The sequence below is a fragment of the Pempheris klunzingeri genome, chromosome 24, assembly GCF_042242105.1.
Source record: "Pempheris klunzingeri isolate RE-2024b chromosome 24, fPemKlu1.hap1, whole genome shotgun sequence".
Taxonomy (NCBI): domain Eukaryota; kingdom Metazoa; phylum Chordata; class Actinopteri; order Acropomatiformes; family Pempheridae; genus Pempheris; species Pempheris klunzingeri.
Window position 1 is genome coordinate 5662548 of NC_092035.1, and position 25198 is coordinate 5687745.

At 42.2% G+C, this 25198-nt stretch overlaps 1 protein-coding gene across 1 annotated transcript; it reads right to left on the reverse strand.

Moving 5' to 3' along the window:
• Positions 1 to 1068: 1068 nt before the first annotated feature.
• Positions 1069 to 24630, reverse strand: LOC139223943 (collagen alpha-2(V) chain-like). The gene is made up of 54 exons (XM_070855946.1): positions 24537 to 24630; positions 19845 to 20039; positions 16845 to 17045; positions 16671 to 16727; positions 15331 to 15555; positions 14551 to 14567; positions 14245 to 14252; positions 13730 to 13783; positions 13426 to 13518; positions 12926 to 12979; positions 12724 to 12777; positions 12311 to 12329; positions 12091 to 12144; positions 11917 to 11970; positions 11302 to 11346; positions 11153 to 11206; positions 11009 to 11053; positions 10714 to 10767; positions 10428 to 10526; positions 10255 to 10299; positions 10066 to 10164; positions 9888 to 9941; positions 9690 to 9797; positions 9526 to 9579; positions 9291 to 9389; positions 8936 to 8989; positions 8750 to 8848; positions 8473 to 8526; positions 8311 to 8364; positions 8172 to 8225; positions 7997 to 8050; positions 7831 to 7875; positions 7595 to 7693; positions 7369 to 7476; positions 7207 to 7260; positions 7009 to 7062; positions 6732 to 6785; positions 6554 to 6607; positions 6359 to 6466; positions 6022 to 6075; positions 5800 to 5853; positions 5461 to 5622; positions 5265 to 5372; positions 5067 to 5174; positions 4818 to 4871; positions 4596 to 4703; positions 4435 to 4488; positions 4168 to 4275; positions 3854 to 3907; positions 3625 to 3732; positions 2655 to 3012; positions 2373 to 2563; positions 1994 to 2236; positions 1069 to 1907 (listed from the first exon to the last, which is right to left on the reverse strand). The coding sequence occupies exons 1-54, from the start codon at positions 24628 to 24630 to the stop codon at positions 1761 to 1763; spliced, it is 4791 nt and encodes a 1596-aa protein (XP_070712047.1). The 3' UTR covers positions 1069 to 1760.
• Between the last annotated feature and the right edge of the window lie 568 nt (positions 24631 to 25198).

Genomic DNA, 25198 nt, shown 5'->3' on the forward strand with positions numbered 1-25198 from the left:
TCCACTTGTTTGTTCTTCTTTTAGTGAAAATATAAAGTCCCCTTGGTTTAATACTGACATGATGGTGGATTCAACAGAATGTTCCACATCAGCGGCAGCCATCTTGGTTGTTTACTAAAATGGAAATCTGTCTGAACGGGATGGGGGGGGCTGCACAGATTGGTCTGGTTCCCTTTTGAGGCCTTTAAAGTATAAATCGCACTCAGCAACATGAAATAAATCATCTAGTCTTTACACTGCTGTCCCCACCAGCTTGTATATTAACACTCTCATGTAAAAATGTACCACAGAGCGCACTGTACGTGCAAGTACAGTTTAAATTCCTTCCACACTTTTCCCCCAAACTTTCCATGCTGAAAATGAAAATAGCAGCCCTGGCTAAAAATGACCACCTCGACAGATGTGGAGCGCGCCCGGGCTGCAGGAAACGGTGAGAGTGTCACGTCTTTCAGCGAGCACAGAGAGGAGAGGTCGACCCAGAAACATGTGCTGCCTGAACTTTGGCTCTTTTTCTTCCTGTAAGGACGCCTTCTCTCTCCCTCTCTCTGGCTCTTTTGTTTTTTTCTTCTTGTTCGCTCACACCCATATGCATGCAAACACACACTGATACAGTGAGGAGAGCCACCTTTTCATTAAAAATTAGGCTTTTGTGCTGCTTTTAAAACAGTGTGATGTCTGTCTTAAGGAATAAGAACTAACACAGGGTGTAAAGAGTAGAAATCCATGTCTGAAATACAAGTTAACACCACAGTTTCTACTGCATTTATCAAATCTATCTATCTAATCTAATCTATATCTATTACCTATTGCTGTTTTCAACCCCAGATTACTGCTGCTTCTTCATTCCAGAGTCCATCTAATGAAGGACTTCAGCAGTTCACTCTGATTTGAGGACTGTAAGGAAAAGCACTGTCACCATCTAGTGGAGAAACACTTCAGCTCCATTTAAACTCATTCTCAGAGCAAAATCATGCAGTTCATGAGGGGCAACCGAGTGTTTATTCAACTTTTCTTGCATTAGTTTGTGGGAGGAGCACAGTCGTTCCAAAGAAAGACATTTATTCCACATCCAATGTCAACAATAAACAAATAATTTGCAATTTACAGTCATATGTTGCATTTACAGAAGTTTTAAAAGGAGATACAAAGTGTTTTCTGGTGAACGAGTAAATGAGTTCCTGCACAGAACTTAATAATTTAGGTTCAAGCATGATTTTCATTTTTTATTCCATTAGAATTAAGAACTACAGTCATTGTTATATCAACTCTTGCCCTATCCAGGCATCTGGACGCACATTTACTGGAAAAAAGCCAAAAGAAAAGGTTTGAATGCTTTTATTCACTATAAACCTTCGGTTTTTTAACTATCTGCTCCCAATAAAGACACTACACATATTTAAACTTTAATATTATTGGCTGTTTTTCCAGTTTACAATCCATCTCTATTTAGGTTTCATGTCAGCACCTCAGACTTTATTTTCCACCCACATGCATTTCCCTGTAGAGCACTTGTGCTATAGATTGTAAATGTATTGACTGGTGAATAAATTATTGCAGCGCCCTGCCACTCACACTCACAGCAAGTACACTGTACTTCAACAGCTTATAGGAAATTTAGCCACGTGTGAAGAATCAAACATCTAACCTTCATCGACTCGTACGCTCACAGGAAGAGGAGTCCTTATAGTATAATTTCTGGTGATGATGTTACTTCTCTAAAAAGGGTTATTTCTGTCCATCTTGCTCTGGGGGTTTGTGTTTTATGAGAAGCACACAGGGCCGATGTCCAGGCCGAACTCCTGATCAGCCTTTCCAATGTCCATGGGGGCCAAATCCACGACGGGCAGCCTGGCCGCAGTTTGAGTCCTGTACTCAATCACAGTCTTGCTCCAGTCTCCGTTTGATTTCTGAGGGGAAAATAAGCCAGAATAAATCAGTGGCACTGTCTTCTAAACACTTTTCGGCAGATCTAGATATTCTGTCGATGGCTTACCGAACAGCCGTCCTCGATGACGGTGTATCGGAGGCGGTTGTTGCCTTGCGCTCTCAGCTCCTGGCCGTTGAAGCCTCTGAGGACCAGAGCTTTCTTCAGGTTGCTGCTCTTGCTGTCTTTATAAGCCATGCTGTTCCTGCAGTGGTAGGTGATGTTCTGGTGCGACTCTTTGGACAAAAGCTGCAGCAGCTTCAGCTGAACCGCTACTGCGTTTGGCTGCTCCTCCTTATTTCCATAGCCGAACTGAAATGAGATGCCAATTTGACATGACTATTTCATCTAGAGCATGCAAGGATTTCCACTTCTAGATACTCTTTGTCTTTACTAAACACAGAAAACGTTAAAGCTTCCACAAAATGCATGTGTCTTGATCCCTTACTCTAGTTCCACTGTTCATGTCAGCTCCAAACCAGATGGGCTTGTTGGGGCTGGGACTGGATTTCGTCCACCAGGCTTTGTTGGGAATGTTGGCTGGGTTGGCAGAGATGCAGGTTTCACCACTTTCCATATTACAGAAGACCCTGATGGCATCTTTTGTGCTTCCTTGATTTGGATCGAGCCAGTACTCGCCTGTGTCAAAGGAATTTAATCAGAAGGTTTTTGTATGCAAGTGGTGATAAAAATAGAGTCTGAATGAGTAGAAAACTGAAGAAAACCTCACCGCTCATTTTCTGAGGGTAGCACTGCTTGATGTCCTGGCAGGTTTTCGCAGGGTTCATCTTGCTGCCATCAGGACTGCGGAGGTTTTGCAGATGTCCACTGAGGGTCTTCAGGCTGGCGTGGACTCCGGTGTCTGCACGCAGGACGGCCTCGTTCTTATTGGGAAGGGCTTCATCTTTGTTAATTTCAGGAAGTGGAGGAGGATCAACAGCCACATCATCCTCAACGAATTCCACGGCTTCTGGCACACCACCGTTCCCTTCATAATCGTAAGAGGCAACAAAAAGGTTTTCCACAGCTGCGGTGGGAGGTCCGGGAGGGCCTGGAGGGCCGGGAGGTCCAGGTTCACCATGTGGACCCTGATGAAATTAAACATTTTTTTATGTCTAAATTCTCCAACACAACCAGATCAAAATATCTTAACAACTCAAGATTGCAGTGAAATTTGAACAGGATACTTGTGTCGTATGATCTTGTTGACTCCTGATCTTTTGTCACAGGAAATATCAAAACTTTAAAGGACAAATTGCCTTCAAACTTAATGAGAACATTCCTTCTCCTCCATTTTGGACTCCGCCATGAGCTTTTCCCTTAGTGCCAACTACAGGCCACAATGTCAACTTTACATACAACATATCTCCACCTTTAAAGATCATTTCACAATAGGCTAGGGACAATCATGGCTCTAAGGAGATTAACATTTTGCAATTTGATTGCTTTCCTTGAGCACCATTGTTAGTCAGACTCACAACACCAACATCATTATCTTATCGTTATGGCTACATTTAACTTGGAGACATTTTTTAAGGCTGTATATTGATATACTGACTATACTTACTACTGTATGTTGGCCCGGTCACGCCTATAATTTTGTGTGTAAGTTTTACTGATATCACAATATTGTTCTCGGGATAACACCAATAAACTGATTGTTTGAAATATGAAAAAGTAAAACTGTAATCTTGTGTCACCTGTGCCCCGATGTCCCCACTGGAGCCTCTGCTTCCAGGAGCGCCCATTGGTCCAGGCTGACCGATGTTTCCTTCCTTTCCTGAAGGACCCACCACTCCTGGAGGACCCTGTGTGGTAAAGCAATGAGAGAAAATGAGGCAGAGCTGAACGTTTTTATCTGGTTTCATGTCTTCTGTTCCGATCATTAGACTGATTGTGAGTTTCACAGCATGCTGCTTGTACACTCACCCTCTGCCCAGCTGGTCCAACAATACCTATAGCTCCTGGCTCCCCTGTGGCGCCCTGAAACAGAGAAAAATAACATTTTAACATCTCATACCATCAGTGGTCATGATTTTAGTGTTAAAAAACATCAGTAATACCAGCATACAGTAGGTCTTACCAGATTAGATACTGCAAATGCACTTTAATTGAATTCTGATGTGTGTATCCACGCAGGAACTGACAAATATCACTCTAATTTTACACTAATTCTTTAACATTAGCATTGGCCACATCTGACATGTCTAAAGAGGTAAAGTAAAGTATTTATTGTCGCTTACTGTTGTTCCTGGTAAACCGTGGAGTCCAGTGAAACCTCTGTGTCCCTTCTGACCCCTCTCTCCCTGATCTCCAGGGACTCCTTTCTCTCCTTGTGGTCCTTGAGGTCCCTAAGATTACCCACACAGGGTCACAATTCAACATGTCATTGGAAAACACAATGTTTTACAATGAAAATAAGAACCAATTTGTTTTAGTTGTTGATTTTAAAATGCTGAATTGCTGCTTTTGGTTATCAACAAGGTGGAAAATAGTTTTTTCATGCTTACCGCTTTTCCCCGTACTCCAGGTTGTCCTGGGGGTCCAGCTGAGCCTTTTGCACCCTAAACTCAAAAAGGTAAAGAGACATTAGCAACTTTACAACAACCGACCAACTTTACAGGCGTAGTAATATGTGATACAGACACATATCACATAGATTTAAGCTCACGTTGTCGCCTTGTTGTCCTGGACCGCCTGTCAGTCCCACAGGACCCTCAGTTCCTGGAGACCCTTGAGAACCAGCCAGACCCTCTGAACCAGGATTACCCCTGTCTCCCTGCAAACACATTCACACACTAGTGGTTAGTACACACAGCTGGATGCATGACATCCAGTCCAGAACTTAAAAAAAAAAGACAAAGAAAAACACACACCATGAATTTAATCTTACCCTTTCTCCTACGAGACCGTCTTTACCAGGAGACCCCTCTGCTCCAGCTATACCCTGAATTGACACAGATTACAACATGATGAACTTCCTATGAGAAGATCTGAAGTACAGAAGATCAAAATATACAAAGCTGAATCATCATTTGATATCTCCCTTTTCTTATTTCCATTCTTTTATTTAATCTTCACAATTTTGTTTGTAGCTAAACGTTAGCACCAACACTTCCTGTTATACATAACACATACAAACCTCAGGGCCGGCGTCTCCTCTTGGTCCAGTGGCTCCTGGTAAACCAACTCCACCAGCGGGCCCTGCAACACCCTGAACTCCAGAAGTCCCATCTTTTCCAGGTGGACCCTGAGAAACAAATAAGCATAAAGTTGAGATAAGTTTAAAAACATGACCAACACCCAAACCTTGTAGCAACAACTGAGCAGGAATACTTACAGCAGGACCTGGCAGTCCCTGCATGCCTCTCTCTCCTCTCAGTCCAGGCTGACCCACGACTCCTCGCTGCCCTGCGGCGCCAGCAGGTCCTGGAGGCCCATCAGGCCCCTGACAGAGAAACACAAGAGCAGACAAGCAATCAAAAGAGGATTTATTTGTGCATAGCTACTTTAATGGACTCTTCCCTGCATCTTACCGGAGGACCGTCCTCTCCAGAGTCTCCCTTCTCTCCAGGGCTGCCAGGTGTTCCTGCAGGTCCCCTCTCTCCTTGACGTCCTACAGCTCCATTCTCTCCTCGAATCCCAGCGGGACCCTGCTTTCCTGATGGGCCTATAGGTCCATCTGCCCCGACAACACCCTGAAACACACACATGATTTTCCCTCAATCCAGTTTTGGAAAAACAAATGTGACTTAATGAATCCACCGCAGGAAGGAGATTGGTGATCATTTTTTGGTGTCGAACTCTCACATCAAATTTAGTGAGTGTATTGATTTTGTTAATTATACGTTCTGTAATGTAACCAATTAACTTACAAGAGCACCAGGTGGTCCAACTCCTCCAGGCAACCCAGGGAAACCGGGAGAGCCCTGAGAGAAGAAAACACTTCTAATAAGATGCACTTTCGTGGTGATAATAATAAATTATTGTAAATGTATATATACATATTACAAAGCACTGTAGAGAATGCTGTTGACACACCTAACTAAATTTATAAGAACCTCTGTGAGGTTGTTATTTGGAGGCTTTGAACTCACCGATTGACCCTGTGTTCCTCGGCCACCTTTCAATCCAGTCACACCAGCAGGTCCCTGAAAACACACACAAATGACAAGACAAATTAATTTGTGAACCAAGCGAACTGCTTTTAATGAGATGATATTGAATTTCTTCATGCAAGTGAGTTGTAATCAAGTAGTTTTTAATAGTGTAGTTCAATATAACCAATCTGCTTCAATATGTTTAAATAACCAGAGCATGTTGATCTACAACAAAACGTTACAGAAATCTGATCATTTTTGGTGTTTTACAATCTGTAGAAGCTTCAAAGATACCACTTATACACAAGATTACATGTCTCTTTATGTGCCAGACCTGTGTTCCTGGTTTTCCAGCCATCCCCTGTGGTCCAGGTGATCCTCCCTCTCCTTTCTTGCCTGGCTCACCTGTTTCACCTTTAGTCCCAGGCTGGCCATCAGGACCCTTGGACAGAAACAGCAAATCACTTTGTTTTTAATCGAGCCGTTCTGTATGTGACTGCTTTTCTTTAGCTCTTCAGAGGCCACTTACAGAAGGTCCAGGGAAGCCGACAGGACCAGTCGGACCAAGTTCACCAGTAGACCCCTGTTGATAACATCACACACACAAATACACACTTTATCAAGCAGAAATGGAATCACCGCCGTTCAAACTAAACCAGATTTCTCCTCAATTTAATGTAAATTGCACTATAAAATATTCTCCTCACAGCAATTCCTCTTGTGCCTCGGCGTCCAGTAGGTCCTGGTGGGCCGGTTTCACCCTGAAATAGGAGTCAAATAATTCAAAGATCTTCAAACATGGATCAGGATTTAGGGTTTTGACAAATTAGTTTCGGGTTCACTACATATCTTCCTTAATTTTGTCTGCTGTTTGAACATGACTGATCACATTTCCAGGTTTAGACTACAATTATGATTATGCTTATTATTATCATGCTATACTATTATGTTTAATTATGATTAAAATGATGCGTCTGAGCTCACCTTCTCTCCATTGGGTCCACCGGGACCAGTAGGTCCGACAGAACCAGTAAGTCCCTTTTAATGAAATAAAAAGCATATATTAAAATATGTTAGAGAAAAGCAAATTCATTTGTAATATTGTCAGCCATTGATTTTACATTGGTTTAACACTGAATATGTGTTTCACCATAAACTGACATATCTGTTGATAGCACTCACCCGTGCACCATCAGCTCCTGCTTTACCCTCAGGTCCTTTCTCTCCAACAGAACCCTGTTAGAGGAAATTATGATATCAATAGCAGATATTTTACACCATTGAGGGGCACTAAGAGGTTTATCCGCCTCTTTGCACATGATCTAATTGTATTCTTTAACTTACTGAATCTCCCTTTGGGCCTGAGGATCCTGTTGTGCCTCTCTCCCCTGGCATTCCCTGAAGTCCTGGACCGCCTGGCTCTCCAACACTACCTGCGGGACCAGGGTTACCCTAAAATGTGCAAAAAAGTATCACAGTAAGGTTTTTAAGTCATAGGGTTATTTAACACATTCAAATATCACGTAGGGTTTTGGATCCTGAAGTCTCACTGTCATTGTGGTTACATTACCTTCGCCCCATCTGGTCCTGGTCCACCTGGACTACCTTTGGGTCCCTGCAGACCATTGGGCCCAGCTTCACCTCTCTCTCCTGGAGGACCTCTTTCTCCCTGCAAGGACGAGCAGTGGATAAAGACATCCAGCAGGCGACTGATTTAAACTCACTGAATGAGTGAAGACACTCGGCTGTGGAAAGCTAAAGCTGAATAAAGCTGAGACGTGTAACCAACGATACAAATGCACTTACCCTTGAACCTGTAGATCCTGCAGCTCCAACTTCTCCGGCAAGACCCTGGAAAAAAACACATTGTGCTTCATGTAAAACTTCTGTGCACAGCGATGACACATAACTGTGCAATATATAGTTTGAGAGCTAAACGAGAAAGTTAATGTAGTGTGTAATTTTGTCATACCTCAACACCTGGTTTTCCTGACTCTCCAGGTGGGCCTGGCATTCCCGGCAAACCCTTAAAAACACCAACCCAGTTTTTATATACTACTTATAACATTAATACAATGGTAGCATTAATGCTAATGCAATGCTTATGATCAAAATGTGTATTTTTATTATTATGGAATACAGTGTACCTGGAAGCCATGCAGTCCTTGTGGTCCCTGCTCCCCTCTCTTTCCTGCAGGACCCTAATGAAAGGAAAATATAGGAGTATGACTTGATGAAAATATTATTAGTGATGATGAGATTGTCTCCACTGAGTTAGATGCTTACAGCTGGGCCAGTTGGACCAGCGGCTCCCTGCTCGCCATCTTTTCCATTGGGCCCCTGGAGGACAGATACAGAATCAGAATATGTATCAGTACATTTGTAATGATGATTGGCAACTGATGTATGTATGAGGAATTATTTTATACGATGGTGAAAATAACTTGCCCTTTGACCTGGAGACCCTGCGCTGCCAGCCTCTCCAATCTTCCCAGCATCCCCCTAAAAAACAACAAGAACCCAACCACAGAAGTTATCATCTGCTGTGCTAGGAAGAATTGTTTGGTCCTATAATTTACTTCAACTCCAGTAACTTCACTTCTATTTAAAAGGAAAATCAGCCGTCTAAGCAAAATGCCTACTCTTTCTTCTTCTGCAAGCATCACACAGTATGTGATTACATAGATGACAGTGGTACATTTGATAAGATAAAAGTCATACTGACAGCAAAGCCTTTTGGTCCGGGCAGGCCCATCGATCCAGCTGGACCACGGTTCCCAGCAGAACCAGCTGGGCCTTGTTTGCCATCATCTCCCACTGAGCCCTGGACAGACATAAAGAAATGTTAATCCATTACATGCTGTCTACCATACACTCTGTACTCTAAGCTAAACAACAATGTTTAACGCACCATTGGTCCTAGCTTTCCCTCTGATCCCTGGGCGCCTATAAGTCCAGTCAGACCCTGTGAAATAAGACATAGAATATGATGCACAGTTAGAGGACAACCTTGGATACCTGTCTCCAAAGTTGCATCTTCTCCTCAGAAGTTAATCTTATATAAATACTGAAAAATAATCTTGGCAGAAAACAGTATTCCTGATATTTAACACTTCATTTCAGATGGATTTTATGTGTTTCAAGGCCTGTTTTGTCACATTTCTCCCATGTTTTTGGGGAAATAAACAAATACTGTATGTTCTATTTCACCAATTACATCAAGGCAATAAGTGACAACATTGGATATGTAGCTGTGTCTGCTTTACCCGAGCTCCAGTTAGACCTGACTCTCCATTACGTCCTGGATCTCCTGGTAAACCTTTGGCACCGGTTGGCCCCGATAGTCCTCTTTCACCCTGAGCTCCCTGTTCAGCCAAACATCAAACGTTCAAACACACAGAAACAAATGTGCTCTTGATGAGAACAGTCTAGATGAATCCTTATTAACAACAGTGGTTAAATCCTGTTATTTTACATTTGATTATTGTGAAGTCGTTTCACCTTTTGGCCCGGCAAGCCGTCTGCACCTGGGAAACCTCTATTTCCTGGAGCTCCCTAGAAAAAAATTATGAATACTTCTTTCAAGAACTTGAAAATCTGCTTTCTACAGTTTCCACATATGCTTCAGAAATATTTGTTTAAAGATGAAGTAGACGTTGACTCACAGTCTCTCCTGGAGGTCCTGCAGGACCGATGGATCCAGCGTCACCTCGGGGTCCACGCTTTCCCTCCTCTCCCATTGGGCCCAGTGGACCAGGAACACCATGGTCACCCTAACATGGCATCATTCTCAATTAACCAACAAATAACCAAAAAATTACACTTTTAGGGTCTTTGTTTCAAGATGTGTGTGTGTGGCTTACTCTTTCTCCCTTCATTCCAGCTTCTCCTTTGAATCCAGGCACTCCAACGTCTCCCTATGAAAGAAGATCAGATAAAACATTAAAGTTCCTGGTGCATTAGATTAAATAAATCATACTTCAAACTTCAGAGCTGCTTAGGCATTCATCAAAGAAATGTAGATGAACTGAGAGGTCATACCAGTTGGCCCTTTTGTCCTGGTGCTCCTGTAGTTCCTTGGGGTCCAGGGGGACCAGATGGGCCCAACAACCCTGCTGGACCCTGGATACCTGCTAGACCCTGGGAAGGATATTCAATAAAAACATGAACTGACAGCAGATTAACAGAGATAGATATTTTCAGATAAAGACATGCTGCAGTTACACTTACAGATGAACCACGGGCACCTGGAGCTCCATCAGTCCCTGCGGCACCCTGTTCACCAAAAAAATCTGAACTTAGAATTGATCATATTAATACAAAGTCTATTAGAGTCCGTCAGAATGTGTTCATTTTACAGTTCTATTAAAAAAAATAGACATGCTGATGAAATTGTAACACACCTGGGTTCCTGTTGGTCCAGTCGGTCCTACGTGACCGCCATCCCCTCTGGGTCCCTGCGGTCCTAGACTTCCTCGGACCCCTGTTGGTCCTGCTTCACCCTGCACAGCACGGCAGATTCAGAGTTTTTAAAATGATTTTCGAGGTAAGTAAAGGTCACTGTGTGTGTTATCATGTAACTGTCACAGTGTTGGATCAGCTGTCCAGCTCTGCCAGTATCTAAAATCCACAAAGGTCTCCAACATTTTAAGGTAAATTCAAGATTTCATAGTAAAGTTCCAATCTCACCTTCATTCCTGGGTTACCGGGAAAGCCTGGCAGTCCGGGGATTCCTATAGGACCCTGAAGTTAAAGGAAATTTTGGGTTGTTTTGCGCAGGTTAAAGTTCACAATCTGTGTATTATCTGCTGAAATTATGTCCAGAAACCAGCAGCAGCAATGAAAGATACTGTATATAAACTAGCCATCAATTGTTGCTGTGTTATGTGATAGTTTCAGACTACTTTGATTCTAGTTTTGAATGCTGTCTGTTGGGCCAGTGAGCCTCCATAAGTACATCTGTCCTGTAGAGGTAAGACCTTACCAGAGGGCCGGGTTTGCCAACATGGCCGGCTGCACCGCGCTTTCCCTAAAAGACGGAAAGAAAGAAAACATCTTAAACCTGAAAACAAAATTTCAACATTTTCAGACTTTTTCCAAACTCATGATGTCGTTTTGTTTTACTTACCACAGGACCAGTTGGTCCAGCTCTGCCTCTCTCTCCCTGCATGCCAGCCGGCCCCTGAGACAAAAGACTGGCTCAGTATCTGTGTGAGTGACATCTGGCTCTGTGTGACATGTTCTGGTGGTCTGTTCAGTGCAGTGTGTGTTGCCTACCTGTGGGCCTGCAGGACCCATTGCACCCGAAGTACCAGATTTACCCTGCAAAACACAAAGACAAGGATACCATCAGAGGGGGCTCCTCTAAAGTTCTCTGTTAAGCGGACTGTATGACTTAAAGTTCCCTCAGATTTGTTGAATAAATTTCAAAAACTAGAATGAAAACTCTAAAAAGATTCCAAAACAGCTGCTTTAAAACATTTCATGAAACCATGCAGGGTTTATTGCACAATTTACGTCCTTAAGTGAAATCATTTGTGCATCTTTGCAGGGGTTCTTAGCAGAACAAACAATGGTACACATGGTGTTACTGAACAGCGCACTGGGTCAGGTCGTCCCTGTTCAAGTGACTGTCAACATGAAGACACACAAAGCATCAATAAGAGACACACAATAACCACAAAAAAATGAAAAAAAGATGCAAAAACAACCACAAAGATGGAAACTTACCATAAAGAGACACAAAATGACGACAAAGAGGCACAAAACGACTGATAAGTGATGCCCTTTGCCTCGTAATCCATCCATGAGTGTACGTGGGGCTCTAATCATCCTTGTATATTAATAATATGAGGAATCGCCCTCTGGGAGAACAACATGATGAATTCATACCTTGTTCCCAGCGGCTCCAGACTCGCCTCTGGTCCCGAGAAGACCAGCATGTCCCTGTTGGAGAAATTCACAAACAGCTACATTCTTGATTCTTCTGAATAATCCTAGAAAGTGAGGACTCACAGAGGCATGATGTGGTTTTTGATCAGGGAGCAGGGATCGTGTCAGACTTACCTTGTGACCTTTCAGTCCTGGATGACCTGGAAGTCCTGGGAATCCTCTGGCACCCTGCATTTAAACCAATAATCAAATCACCATGAATTCCCAGATTGTTCTCCTTCTATGTGTTTCCTCATCATGTAAGAACATCCACTGTGTTTCACATGTATATTGATAATATATTATTATGCTGGGATTACCGCAGATCCTGAAAAACCTGGTTCTCCTGTAGCACCTGCAGGTCCAGATTCTCCCTGAGCAGAAAAGGTGATTAGAAGTTCTTAGTTAATACTTCTTAAAATATCATTACTGATTGATATTTACTGATTGCTAATAATTATTAGTTCGCTGAGAGTCACAGTAACAACAATGTTAAGGCATTAAGGCATTAAAAACATGATTTTTTCATTTGTTTTGGAAGAAAATTAGCCATTAAGGACTTAATAAAGGGCTGAAATCAGTTAGTTAAGGGCTAAAATTACACAGTAAACACAGTTTATGCACTGAAAAATGCATCTTATTTTACAAATAAGATTTGAAAGTAAAATCTGTACAATACTTCCGTTTGAAATGTTGCATTAAGTATCTGAAAAGTCCCACGACAGCATATTATGTATTATATTATGCATGCATGTATATTTGACGCACATCAGGTCCAGCTTTTCCAGGCGGCCCATCTGGTCCTCGGTGACCCGGTTCGCCCTGAGAACAAACACAAGCAGCCGTCAGGACTGATGGAGGTCACATCGCAGGTTTAGAAACAGGTTTAGAGCAGCTCCTCGTAGACACTTGAAGTGGGTGTGAACATCACATTTAAAACATGAAGTTGAAGGAGCAGGAATGTTCCTACCATTGGTCCTGGATCTCCAGCCTCTCCTGGAATTCCCTGACCACCACTTGGACCCTGAACAGAGATAGTCACTCATGATATAAAGCACAAAAGCACTTCATCTAAAGTTGAAGCTACTAGTTATGTCACTTTTCATTTTAGAGCGACTTGTGAATTTGAATTTTAAATCATCAAGTGAAAACGTACTGATGGTCCAGGCATCCCTGGAGTGCCTCGTGGTCCTGCTTCACCCTGAAATAGCAACATTTTATACACTGTAATTTAGATTGTACATCAGAGCTAATGCCCAAGCTTTGATATGCAAAATGTCTAATATAATATACATCTTTTCCCAGCAGCACTCACCCTCGATCCTGATATCATCCCAGCCAGGCCAGACTTTTCTCCAAAACCTGCCATCTGTGACACTAGGTTGCCCTAAAATGATTTTAAAATAAATGCTTAGTAAAGAACTGCTGAAGCCATCCATGCTTTTAATCACAGTAATGAGAAGAACTCACCCCAGGGTGGGAGGGCTGGCCTGGGGGTCCTGGCTGTCCTGGATTTCCTGGTACACCGGGCTCTCCGTCAAATCCTGGAGGCCCCGGAAATCCCTGAAAAGTGTTTGGTGATGATTAGTGAGAGACAACACGTTCTCCTACGGGTTATAATTCACTCACGGATCTGAGATAAGATCGTCCTCTCTGGCAGCCATATTGGCAGCATTCCTAGTACAATCAGCACTGTCACAGATAATTTCCATCGTGATCAATTTAAATAAAATAAATGAGCAGCAGCTCAGTCAGCAGTGGTTCAGTGACTTACCTTCCTGCCTTTAAAGCCTCTTGGTCCAGTGTTGCCTTGAGCTCCTGGAGGACCCTGAACCATAAACACAAGTATAAGAAAAACACATTTCATACAAAAAAAATCTGCTGTTTACAACCATAAAAGTTGTCAGACTTCTGTTTAAAAAAGTGCTACGTTACATTACAGCTGTTACAAAAAGGATTTGAAATTAGGAACATCAACATCTGCACAGAATATTGAATAAATATTTTAATTTCTTTGGCGTTTCTAGAAAGCAGATCAACAAACAATAGTGACCTATTCTGCAGTTGCAATCCTTCAGTTTCCTGCAGGATGTTTTCTGATCATAAACACTAATATGACACTTTAGTGCCTCCTAGTGTCAACATTAGTGTACAGGGATTATTAGGAGGGAGATTATTCTTAAACATCCTCTGTTCTTCAAATGTAATTTCTCTAGCCTTCTATATTATACATTATCCACTTGACATAAACACAAAAACACAGAGAGAGTAAAAGCAGTAAACACTCACCATGGGGCCTGAAGGTCCAGGGAGCCCCACCACCTGGGGATTAGATACACAGTGTTAAGGTTTTGTGGATGGAACAATGAAAAATGAAGATATATATATATATATATATATATATATATATATATATATATGGTTTTTATAAATCCACTTTTTGTTTCATGAAAATACTTACGTATGGGATATCACCTGGTTCCCCTTTCTGTCCCTAAAAAGGAAACATCAACAAGTTGTTTTAATTGAAGGGAAACAGTAGTTTTTTATATTTGTTTTGAATGTCAATCTATTTAAGAATGAATCATGACTTACCTTGAAGCCCATAATTTCTTGGGGAAAACAAGAAAAAAATGCTGTTAATTACATTTCTACTTCAACTTAATCTTCCTGAAGCGAAATAATTCATGCAAATTTGTAGTTTTCTACGTCTCTTGTGGTTCAGTGATGTGAAAGTGAACCACAAGCTTTGCTGTTTGTCTCAGAGGCTAAAAACAAGCATCTGTCATGTGTGCACAGCGTCTAAAGGCCAGTTTGGTAACAATGGAGGACTTCTTTGGTGGATAAAACCTTGAACAGAGTCTTTCTGGTTTGTCTGCTAGTTTAGTTTTCAGGTTTTATTATTCATAACTTCTTTTAGTCTGTAACTCTTTATAGACATGCTTTTATTGTCTATTAATGCAATTTAATGTTTCTGTGTCTGGTTTTTATTGTGTTTTATGTTAAGCACTTTGAATCACCTTGTGTCTGAAAGGTGCAACATAAATAAATGAGCCTTGCTTTGCCTAAAGACCTAAGATGTAAGACACTGAGAACACGAACAGACACTAAAAACAAAGATCAGTATCCGAACATGAGCGACTCCATTTATGGCCTGAACAAACTTAATATCATCTTAATAACAATATCATTTTTCTTATCAGTATTGTAATACAAGTCAGATTATTGGCACAGGTTACTGATGTAATGACAAATTCATGCTATCTATCTAAAATCAAACTGGATTAAGCTCATATACCGGACCAGACAGGCAAAACCCTACTGAACATAGAAGTTACTATAATAACTGTGGGATAATGGGCAGATTCATCTCACCTATGGTCCTGCCGGCACTGGCAAAGGTGTCACACACGGGGCAGCACTCTCCTTCAGGTGTGACGACCTTCTCGCAGTTTGACAGCAGCTCACACTGCACCTCATCGCAGATGGCGACGCCGTTGTCGCAGACACACACACGACAAGGCTCTGGTTTCCAGATGCCGTTGTGCTGGTAGACCACTTCATCGACCGTGCAGCTTTCCCCTTTCTGCTCATCCGCAGCTGTAACAGAGGGACAGAAACAGGTGGGGGATTTCAAAAGGACCCCACACCAAGCCCTCAACAATATGACAGGATTGACACAACATTTACCTGTTGTGTTGAGAGTTGATGTTGAAGCTGAACTCAAGCACGTAGGGCAACACTCGCCATCAGGGGTCACACTTTTCTGACAGTCGCCGAGGTCCTCGCAAACCACGTCTTCACACACAGCCGTCCCCATATCGCACACACAGATCCGGCACGGCTCTGGGTTCCATATGTCATTGTTGCCGTAGACTTTGCCATTTTCTGTGCAGGTGTCTTCGCCAAACAGAAGTGCAGACAAATTATTAGAAGTATGGCGGTTTTGAATTGTTGTGCAATAAGTGAATGTTGGCAATATGACTTCAATTTATGCTTCTTTGCTTTCTTGCCGAGAGTTATGAGAAGACTCATCCAACTCTTGGCAAAAAAAAAAGGCGTGTAAGCATATTTCTCATAGCATACTCTAACATGCTGAACTCTTCATGCCCACAATATTTCTAAAAGGACACAGTCCTCCTGTTTTTTAAAGCCCCTATGTGCATTTTTTTTATTTTAGCATCCTCCAAATTATAACATGCATCACTGTCTTTCTTTACAAATCTTAAAATCAGCATAGAGGCTTTAAACAGTGCTTCTTTTAACAAGAAACAATTTGTTTCCATACATAAAGCAACTCACAATAAAAGCAATAAATGTGGCAATGACCATCATCAGAAGTGCATGAAAAGTGCAATACACGACATGACATTGAACATGGCGAGGGAGGTCGCAGTTTCCCAGAGGAATACACCTCATTTGTTAAATAAGCTACTTACTCAACATCCTTTTGTGCGGCAGTTAAATTGGCAGCAGCCCTTGCCAGCATTCATTATTGTCCATTATTATTAATACTGACGTGGCTGTCAATGTGAAGTTAATGCTAAATTGCAAATGGCATTGCTAGCAATGTTTTTGCTGCACAAAAGTTGTTTGAGAAGTGATCTTATGGCAAAAAGTCAATGTATTCCTGATGCAAACCGACAGTACAGTCAAAGGGAAACTCTGAACGCAATATTGAAGAATTGAAAAGAACATTTCTAGGTCGTGTGCACAGGAGCCTGAAGAGGAGGGCTTCAGGCTGGGAGAGATGACAAAGAGCACCAGCAGTCCTGACACAGATGGGAAGAATGTCTGACTGCACAACACAAACACTGCGAGAAAATAGCCTGGATGCATCCACAGACAATCATTTTGTAGTCAAATGTGCAGCTTACATTCCAGTTTACCAGTTTTAGTGTCTGTGTTAGCCACCAAGCACACGGGGCAGCACTCGCCCTCTGGGATCTCTGTGGTCTTGCAGTCACCTACATCCTCACACACCACGTCCTCACAAAACACCGTCCCCATATCACATATACAGACTCGACATGGCTCTGGGTTCCATATCTGATTGTTGGAGTAGACTTTGCCATCCTCTGTGCAGGAATCTTTGTGAAAAACAACAGCAACTGACATCAGTATCATCAGTAGTCCGTTTGTCCGAGATGTAAGCATGGCAGGGATTTAATGCATGTACACTCATGAACTGATAGCGGTCTCTCAGCCTCAAAATGCCAGGAATACACAAATGTGCTGTAGTTTGTTTTCTTTGTTTGTGTCCCTTTTAGTCTCTCCTTGTGGTAAAACCCCAAAAAGGTGAGGCATTACTAATCACTTAACCCATTTTTAGGCTTACATGCAATGCACATCTAAACTTCTTCAGACTACATATATATTGCAAACCTGGCTTAGTTTCTCTTTGCACCACTGAAACATTGACACAAATTGTGTTAACTGGGCATAATGGTGGCTAAATTATAACACATGGTGCCTTTGGGGAGTCTCATAAGTCTTGTTCATAATTCTAAGATCTGGCTGATGACTTTTTAATCTTATATTGATGCATTTTCTGAACAAATGTGAAAGGAATTTGTGAGTAGAAGTAACTGCACAATTCCCAGTGGTTATTCAGTACATGATTTCAATGAAAGCAACTTAAAATACGTGCAAAAGGCACTTGGAGCAATGATAGAACACTAGATGCAAAGAAATGTAAGAGACAAGAGTAGAAAATTAATGGGATGAAACACAAAAATGATGAATGAATGAATGAATGATGAAAAATGACTTTGACTTTGGGGCGTTGAATAGTTTTAACAATGAGAAGACATACAGTAGGAAGGGATTTGAAAAAGTTAAGAACATTTATCCCCAAATGAGACGAGAGGCGTCAAGAGGAGAAGATGTAAAACTCTCCTCTATTTTTAAGTCACATAAATACACCCAGGTAGGTTTGTAAATGTGGATGTTTATGGAACACACAGACCCACATTTAAATCTGCTCTGCCAAATATCAGGTTCAAAATCATGGTTCTTAAATATTTATTACCAGTTTTATTGTCCGTGCTAGGAGGCTGTGGTGCTGCAGTCGAGCACACAGGGCAGCACTCGCCCTCTGGGGCCTCGGCTGTTTGGCAGTCCCCTAGCTCCTCACACACCACTTCCTCACACACCACAGTCCCCGTGTCGCACACACAGATCCAACACGGCTCTGGGCTCCACATCTGATTGTGGGTGTAGGTCATCCCATTGCCTTTGCAGGTATCTTCATGAAACAGAACAGCATCAGTATTACCGCTGATTCCCCTTCTGTTGGTAGTAAAGGTGCAGTCTGTACATCATTATGGGGTTTTCAATTGTAAGGCCTACTATACTTTCCTCTTTTCTCATGATACTAAATGGAGTGTCTATGATAGCTGGACTATTTTAACGCCTGTTCCACTGGAGCTAATCCAGACTTCTCCAGAGGTTTAAACCAAGAGAAAACAATCATGATTCTTGTGGTCCTATGATTGTTCAGAAAACCCGTAAACACAATAAGGTTTCTGGTTTCCTCAGCTTTGGGCTGTGAAGCCAAGCACATGAACCGCAGAGGACTGACAGTCTATGGCACTCATGAGTCAACACTGGACCGGTGGCACCTTCGCTTGGCCTCGCTGGGACCACAGAGCGTAGCACCAAGTGTTTCCCTCTATAGCAGCTTTTTAAGGACATGCTGTTCACTTTTACAAACTTGTAGGCAGAGCTCTGGTCTTTCAGGTCAGGTTAACCTCACGGACAAAAGAACCACATTTTTCCAGTGCGCAGGGTCGTTAAAGCTGCAGCAGGCAACATTATGTCATGATGATTTAGGTTGAAATAACTTTCATTGCATCTGATCAACAATATTTAACTGAAGCATTCCTTTACAAAATGCTCTTTGACTCTTGTTTCACTAATGATTAAAGGACATTAACCACAGATGTGATTTCTGCCTCCAGAGGAACTTAGATTCTAAGTAAACACCAGTGCAGCCACACAGGTGTTTACTGGCTGATTACATATACATTTCACCAAACTGTATTTGCTAATAGGGTGCTAGTTGAGCCAGCTGGGATCGGCTCCCGCTCAATTTCAGTTTGGCACATAAAACTCCACATGTGCCAGCAGCATCCCAGATAACACGTCACATGTCTCTGCCAACACACCGAACCTGAATCTCCGCTGCACCTGCTGCTGTTTATTTGTTTATTAACTTCCCCTGTACAACAAAGCCAGAGGAGTGCAGACCATCTCTGGGTCGGACTCAGGTTTTCCGGTGCCACAAAGCTGACTGACTTTTAACTGGGGTAGATCACCATGGTAACCAGGGCAGATCTCCCTGGTAACCTTCAGAGGACAGGCTCTGGCAACAAATCCTGCCAACAGCTCGACTGCTGACCAATCAGATCACAGGGAAAACTGAGTCACCGTTGCTGCAGCATCCTGACAGGGACAAAGGAGTTTACAATAAAGTGAGAAATAATAAAGAGTAACGAATATTATCCTGCTCAAAGCTTTCCATGTGTTCACTTCAGATTCTAATAAACGGAGGAGTAGTTTAGGAATAGTTGTGATCGTTGCAAATAAAAACTATAAAGTTTGTAGTCGTAATCCAACTACATCCACAAAAGTACCCACTCTCTGTAATGTGTGGGTGTTGTTTCTAGTGCTTATGCAGCTCTTGTTCTACTCTAGCTGTCTGATTATTGCTCAAATGTGGGGTTCCCTGAAAGTCTCTAGTCTGGTAAATGTCAGAAAGCCCCATAATGATGTTACACACCCAACTGGCAGGAAACTGAAGGTTTTGAGTGTAACCAGCATCCCCTGCAGGAGGGAACGAAGGCACAACAGCAGTCATTTCCATTTACCTGCTTCAGTGTCTGTACCGAGAGTCGGCGCTGCGGTGGAGCACACGGGGCAACACTCGCCCGCTGGAGTCACAGCCGTCTGGCAGTCACTCAGCTCCTCACACACCTCGTCCTCACACACTACAGTCCCCATGTCACACACACAGATTCGACATGTCTCTGGGCTCCATATCTGATTGTTGGAGTAGACTTTTCCATTTTCTGCACAGCTGCCTGAGTCAAGCAGAGCGGCAATGAGCATCTGGGCCAGATGTGCATGTGAATGGTGTGCTTGCACCTCTGCAGAGGTCATAAAACATTTTCTGTGAGCAGGACACATTCATGGGTTGAGTAGAGTAAATCAAAAAGAGCAAATAAATAAAACGTGTTTTAGGTTTTTTTTATTTCTGATATGTTTAGAATATACTTTGAATCTGAGGTTCAGCACATTAAAATAAGAACTCTTATTTCCAACCAGGTTTTAAGAGCAGACTTCTAACTGTACTTCCCATCATTGGCCACTAGGCCGCGCTCTTTACCAAGCAATGCAGCAGAAACAGCTGGCTTTCATGCATGAACTGATTCATCCATGTTGGTGTGACACACATTAAACATGCACACAACCAGCTATTGTAGATCTTTCTGAGATTTTGATTTTCCCATCTCTTGATGGTGGTGGCTGGATCAGAGTTAATCCAAGCAACAAGACCCACCTCCAACATGGGCCTCTGCTGCACCACGGGGCAAGAGGACGCCCCAGATGGGACTCCAACCCGCAATCCCTACTTTAGGAGGCCAGTGCCTTATCCATTAGGCCACTGGGGCTACATTGTGGGAAAAAGTTTCATTATATAATATCAGCTTTATGAGCTAAAAACATCTCTAGAGGTATTTTTGCAGAGACTTTATATCATAAGCAGTATTTTTAGCCAAATATACATAAAGCATTCAGAGTAAAAGTCTCCAAATGGCCCATGTGAGTGTTATTAGTTATTATCCCATGCACTGTTACTGTCTGTAAAATCTTCCTCTGTAAAGTAACTGTGGACTATCGCTGTCAGGTAAATGTGCAGGGGTGAAAAGTACAACATTTCCCTTTAAACTGTAGTGAAGTGGAACAAACACCTCCAAATTTATTCAACCTGTGATAACTGACGTGTGAATGAAGTGACTGTCAAAGTCATTATGCTTTACTCTTCACAGACTTAAAATTAAAAAGTCATAATTCATACTGAAGGCCAATAAACACACTGTAAAGGGAAATTCCACAGATTCTGCACATCAGCGTCAGTTTACAGGAGAAATGAATCAGTTTCATAATGTCGTCTGTGGCCCTAGAGGGCAAAAACAAACATTTCTTTCAACAAAAAGCCACAATTAAATTGGGGGAACGGGCTTTGAAAGATGTTGCATTATGGGAAGTGTAGTATCCAAGATTTTGGAACGAAATTATATCTGAGCTGCTCTTTTAATTTGACCTTTTGTCTTGATCTGTCTCTCACAGGTTATTTATTTTACTTAATGCTTATTCTATAGGGTGTATATAGCATGAACCAATAGCCCCTACCATGATAGTCTGTAATGCCTTTAAAATACATAAGTGAACAAGAAAATACTTGCAAAACAGTGCAAAACAAAAAGAAAGAGAAACCAGAATGAGAAACATATCTTGTATAAATGTGCCTTCAGGGGAAGACTGAGAGCTCACTGATTTATATGGAAAAGCACAAATGTGGCTCCTCGCGTGTCAATTTTAGAATTAAATGTCTTCAAGCATTAAGAGACACTTTCAGGCACATTTGCCTCTTAGCTACACTTGAGCAAGGCACTTCAATGAGCCAGAGACTAGACTGTGGTTGAGCCTGACAGCTCCTGGCTGTAAATGTGTCTGTATGCCAGTATGTAATCATCTAAAACAAGATGAGGAATAGTTTTCATGTTAGCACACATGGTACACAAAATCATCTGCAGTCATGTAATTAAGAGGAATGCCTAAAATTCAAGTAAAAATACCCTGTTTATGTTTTTTTGTACAAATGCAAACAAAAAAAGGATAAAGTGAAGGAAAATAAGATTTTGACACTCAATCTATCAATGGGTTTGTTCTAAAATAATACATTTAATAAGCCAAGTGCAAAAATGCACCAAAGGTGTCAGAGAATTAGAAAAAGAAAAGAAAAAGAAAATTGAAAAAAAGTGAATAAAAGAATTGTTTACACAAAAAAAGAGACATTTTCTCAGCTTATAAAATAAAAATACATTCAGAATGGGATCAAGGATTAAGATGAACCCTCTTGTGTCAATCAGTCTTTAAAAAAAAGAAACAAAACTATCTGGAAAAAGTGCCAAACTCTTAGAAAAAGTAGAAAACATAATAGCCACCTGCTGTGAGCTGTGAGAGCATATTTTAATCCAGGCAGTTTAGTGACATCCTACGTACTAATTATGTGGTGGAGCCTCTCCCCGCCAGCGAGGCTGGTTTTCTAAAGCAGGAGTTATTTCAGGGGAAACCGCAGTGGCTGTATTATACGTTGTGCTTGGGGAGAGCTTGTGGTTCGCCTTTATTTGGGAGAGCAGAGAGGTGCCACACCCGGAGATCCCTCCTGCTACGAGACCTGCTGCACCCTGAGCAGCAGCATGAAGGCTGCAGCACGCCGCTGAGCTGGAGGCCAATTCTGCAGGTTGTTTTCAGCATTTTTCCAGCATTTGGTGGTTTTCTAGCCTGCTGCAACTGCCTTGTTGGAAAATTGAACCTTTTATTAATGTAAAATTCATTTTTTGATGACTTTTTGCAGCATGTTCAGAAAAGTTGAAACTTACATACTATATTTTTTTGTCATTTGAATGTGATTAGGGCTCTGATATCCAGCCTGAGAGCAATTATCATGGCTAACTGTGGGCTTCGTTTAGCTCCCTGACCTAAACATCCTCATCTGCAGTACACAATATTCAGCCCACATGCACTCTAACTTAGGTCAGTTACAACACGGGGGTTGGGACTTCAAGGGGTCCTACGATAAACCAGATGGGTCACATGAGGATTTAATATGAGGGAAATTTGGTTGAGCAGGTAACTAAGACAGTCACAAACCAATTATAGAGAAATGTCGTGAAAAAAAGCTGAAATTAAAGGTTTTTCCTTGTAAAATACTTGATTCTCACCTCCCCAGGCCTCAATCTTTCAAATTAAACTATTTAAGAAGGGACATACATTCATTTACACATCTTTACTTTTATAATATCCAAAGACCAATAAGGCTCACAGAAACCATTAGTTTAAAGGGTCACAATTAAAAAGCCTCACCTTCCTTAAAACCAGTAAAAACTGTATAAACTTCGGCCTGCTGATGTTGGTTTAAAGCCTCTCTCCATTTTTCCCACTCAAACAAACACACACAAGCCAGGAGCAGCACACTAAAATCTTAAACTAACTCAAAACTAAAGTACTTTATTTTTTTATGTATATTTTTGTAATATGTAAAAAGAATAAAGAGCCAAACTGCAGTGATACACCTGTGAGTGCATAACTGGAGAAAATGCCTTTGCTAAACTAAACTCAAATTCAGTCCCAAGAACAGCTTCTGCACATGTGACGACCTTTGAGAATAAACTCAGATGTAGCTGGTCGTCTTAAAGTCTTTCTTCTCTTGCAGCCTCAGTGGAGGTGAACTTGGATGGCGAGGCGTATTTCATATCCAGCATCCTTTCACTCTGGGTGTGTCTTGTCTGCCTCTGGCCCGAAGTCTGACCAAAATTAGTGGCCTGCTTTTGTCCATCCCATCCCGAGGCCACATCATTATAGCCGTGGCTCTCGAAACCCCGTCATTCAGGCTCGACCTCGCACTGAAATAGCCCAGCCAGCCCCGAGCGTGCTTTAGTTTGCACTGCAGCCTGTAGGGGGGAAGATATTTTTGACCCAGGATCACATCCACTGGGACGTTTTATTTTAGCTTTGCCACATCTCCATCTTTAAGTTTGAGAGCTTTTGTCTCAGTCAGTGTACTCAGTGTTCAGGCATCAATGTCACTTTCCTTTATCACTTTCTCCGTCTCTAATTAATTCCTGAAAAATGTGCAGCTCTCTCCAGATACTTTGTGTCAAGAACGTTCGCCTAATCACCACTTAGCGGCTTCACGGACAAGAAAATGGTGTCTCATTAGGGCAAAATCAGCCTCCCTGGTCCAGGTTGTGGGTGTGATTTTAACCTTTAGTTTCCAAACCACAAGGCCAGTGTGGTCCGCTTGCTGGGAGGCAGAGCAGCCCAGTTTAACTTCTAAACTAAACATGACGCAGGAAGTCTGCAAGAGATGAGAAACTTCCCGAACCACTTTCTACATTTTGAAAAACAGAACTGTAAAACATGTCACTTTCATAAAAAAAGCACAGAAGAAAACCCAGTCATAAATCATTAGAAGGCAGCACAGAGTTATCCATAAAACAAATGTGAAAACATGATGTAGCCCTGAAAATAAGCCCAGGTAGGTGGGTTAGACAAAAATAACTTTTTATAAAGTTCAGATATTAGCATGGGACAGATGTCTTTTCAGCACAAAACCCAACAGAAGCAGGAGAACATCTTGTCTTCATATCATCAATCCAAAGCATTTTTATGCCCCTTTTGTTTTCCTTTTTTGCATGAACCTGTCAGTAACTGAGCCTTTGCAGGTATCAACATAGAAAACCAATCAGTGGGCAGAAGAAACAGTCATATTTGGGGCGGCAGTGACTCACCTTTCTTGGTATTTTCTTGGCAGGTCACGGCGATCACCTGAGCCAAGGTGATGACCAGGCAGACAGTAATCCTAGAGAGCAGCGAGGGGCCCATGTCTGCATGCCAGACATGCAGCGTCCTCACACTGGACAGACAAGGGAGTCAGAGAAAGCCCAACCCCGAGCTACAGCATCCAGACTGAAAAATCCAAATATCCCTGAGAGGAACAGGCTCCTGGATGAGCGATTACTGCAACTGAAACAAGCTCACTCTTCACCCCCCCCAATACCTCCTCCTCCTCCTCCTCCTCCTCCTCCGCCTCCTCCTCCTCGCTCATCGTTTTTTCTTGCTTCATTTCAAAGCCAACCTCCTCCTTTGGGCGCTTGCAGTCGCCTTGAACGATGTAGCTAATTAAAGGCTGCATTACATTTGTTCAACCAAAAGATTGATGAAAGAAGATGGGCTGGATGCTGCTGTCGCCGCTGAAGACAGACTTTTGAAAGCTGAAGCTGAGCGTTTCTTTTCCGGGCAGCCACATGTAGGATTTACAGTTTGCTGCATGACCTTTCACCTTGACCGCTTGGTGGGTCAAGAATAACGTCTGCTTGACTCAGGCAACCCAATGTTTCACATCTTGATGATCCAAGAGGAACTGAGGGACTGTCAAGATTTAGAAGAACAT

Excerpts from the sequence above, each read along its gene's own strand:
- LOC139223943 (XM_070855946.1), bottom strand. The coding sequence starts at position 24,630 with ATGGGCCCCTCGCTGCTCTCTAGGATTACTGTCTGCCTGGTCATCACC. Across the intron at positions 9,942-10,065 it reads CAGGACAAAAGGGCCAACTG|GGAGACGTTGGAGTGCCTGG; the intron begins GTATGACCTCTC and ends CTTCTTTCATAG. Across the intron at positions 6,786-7,008 it reads GTGGACCCAATGGAGAGAAG|GGTGAAACCGGCCCACCAGG; the intron begins GTGAGCTCAGAC and ends CTCCTATTTCAG.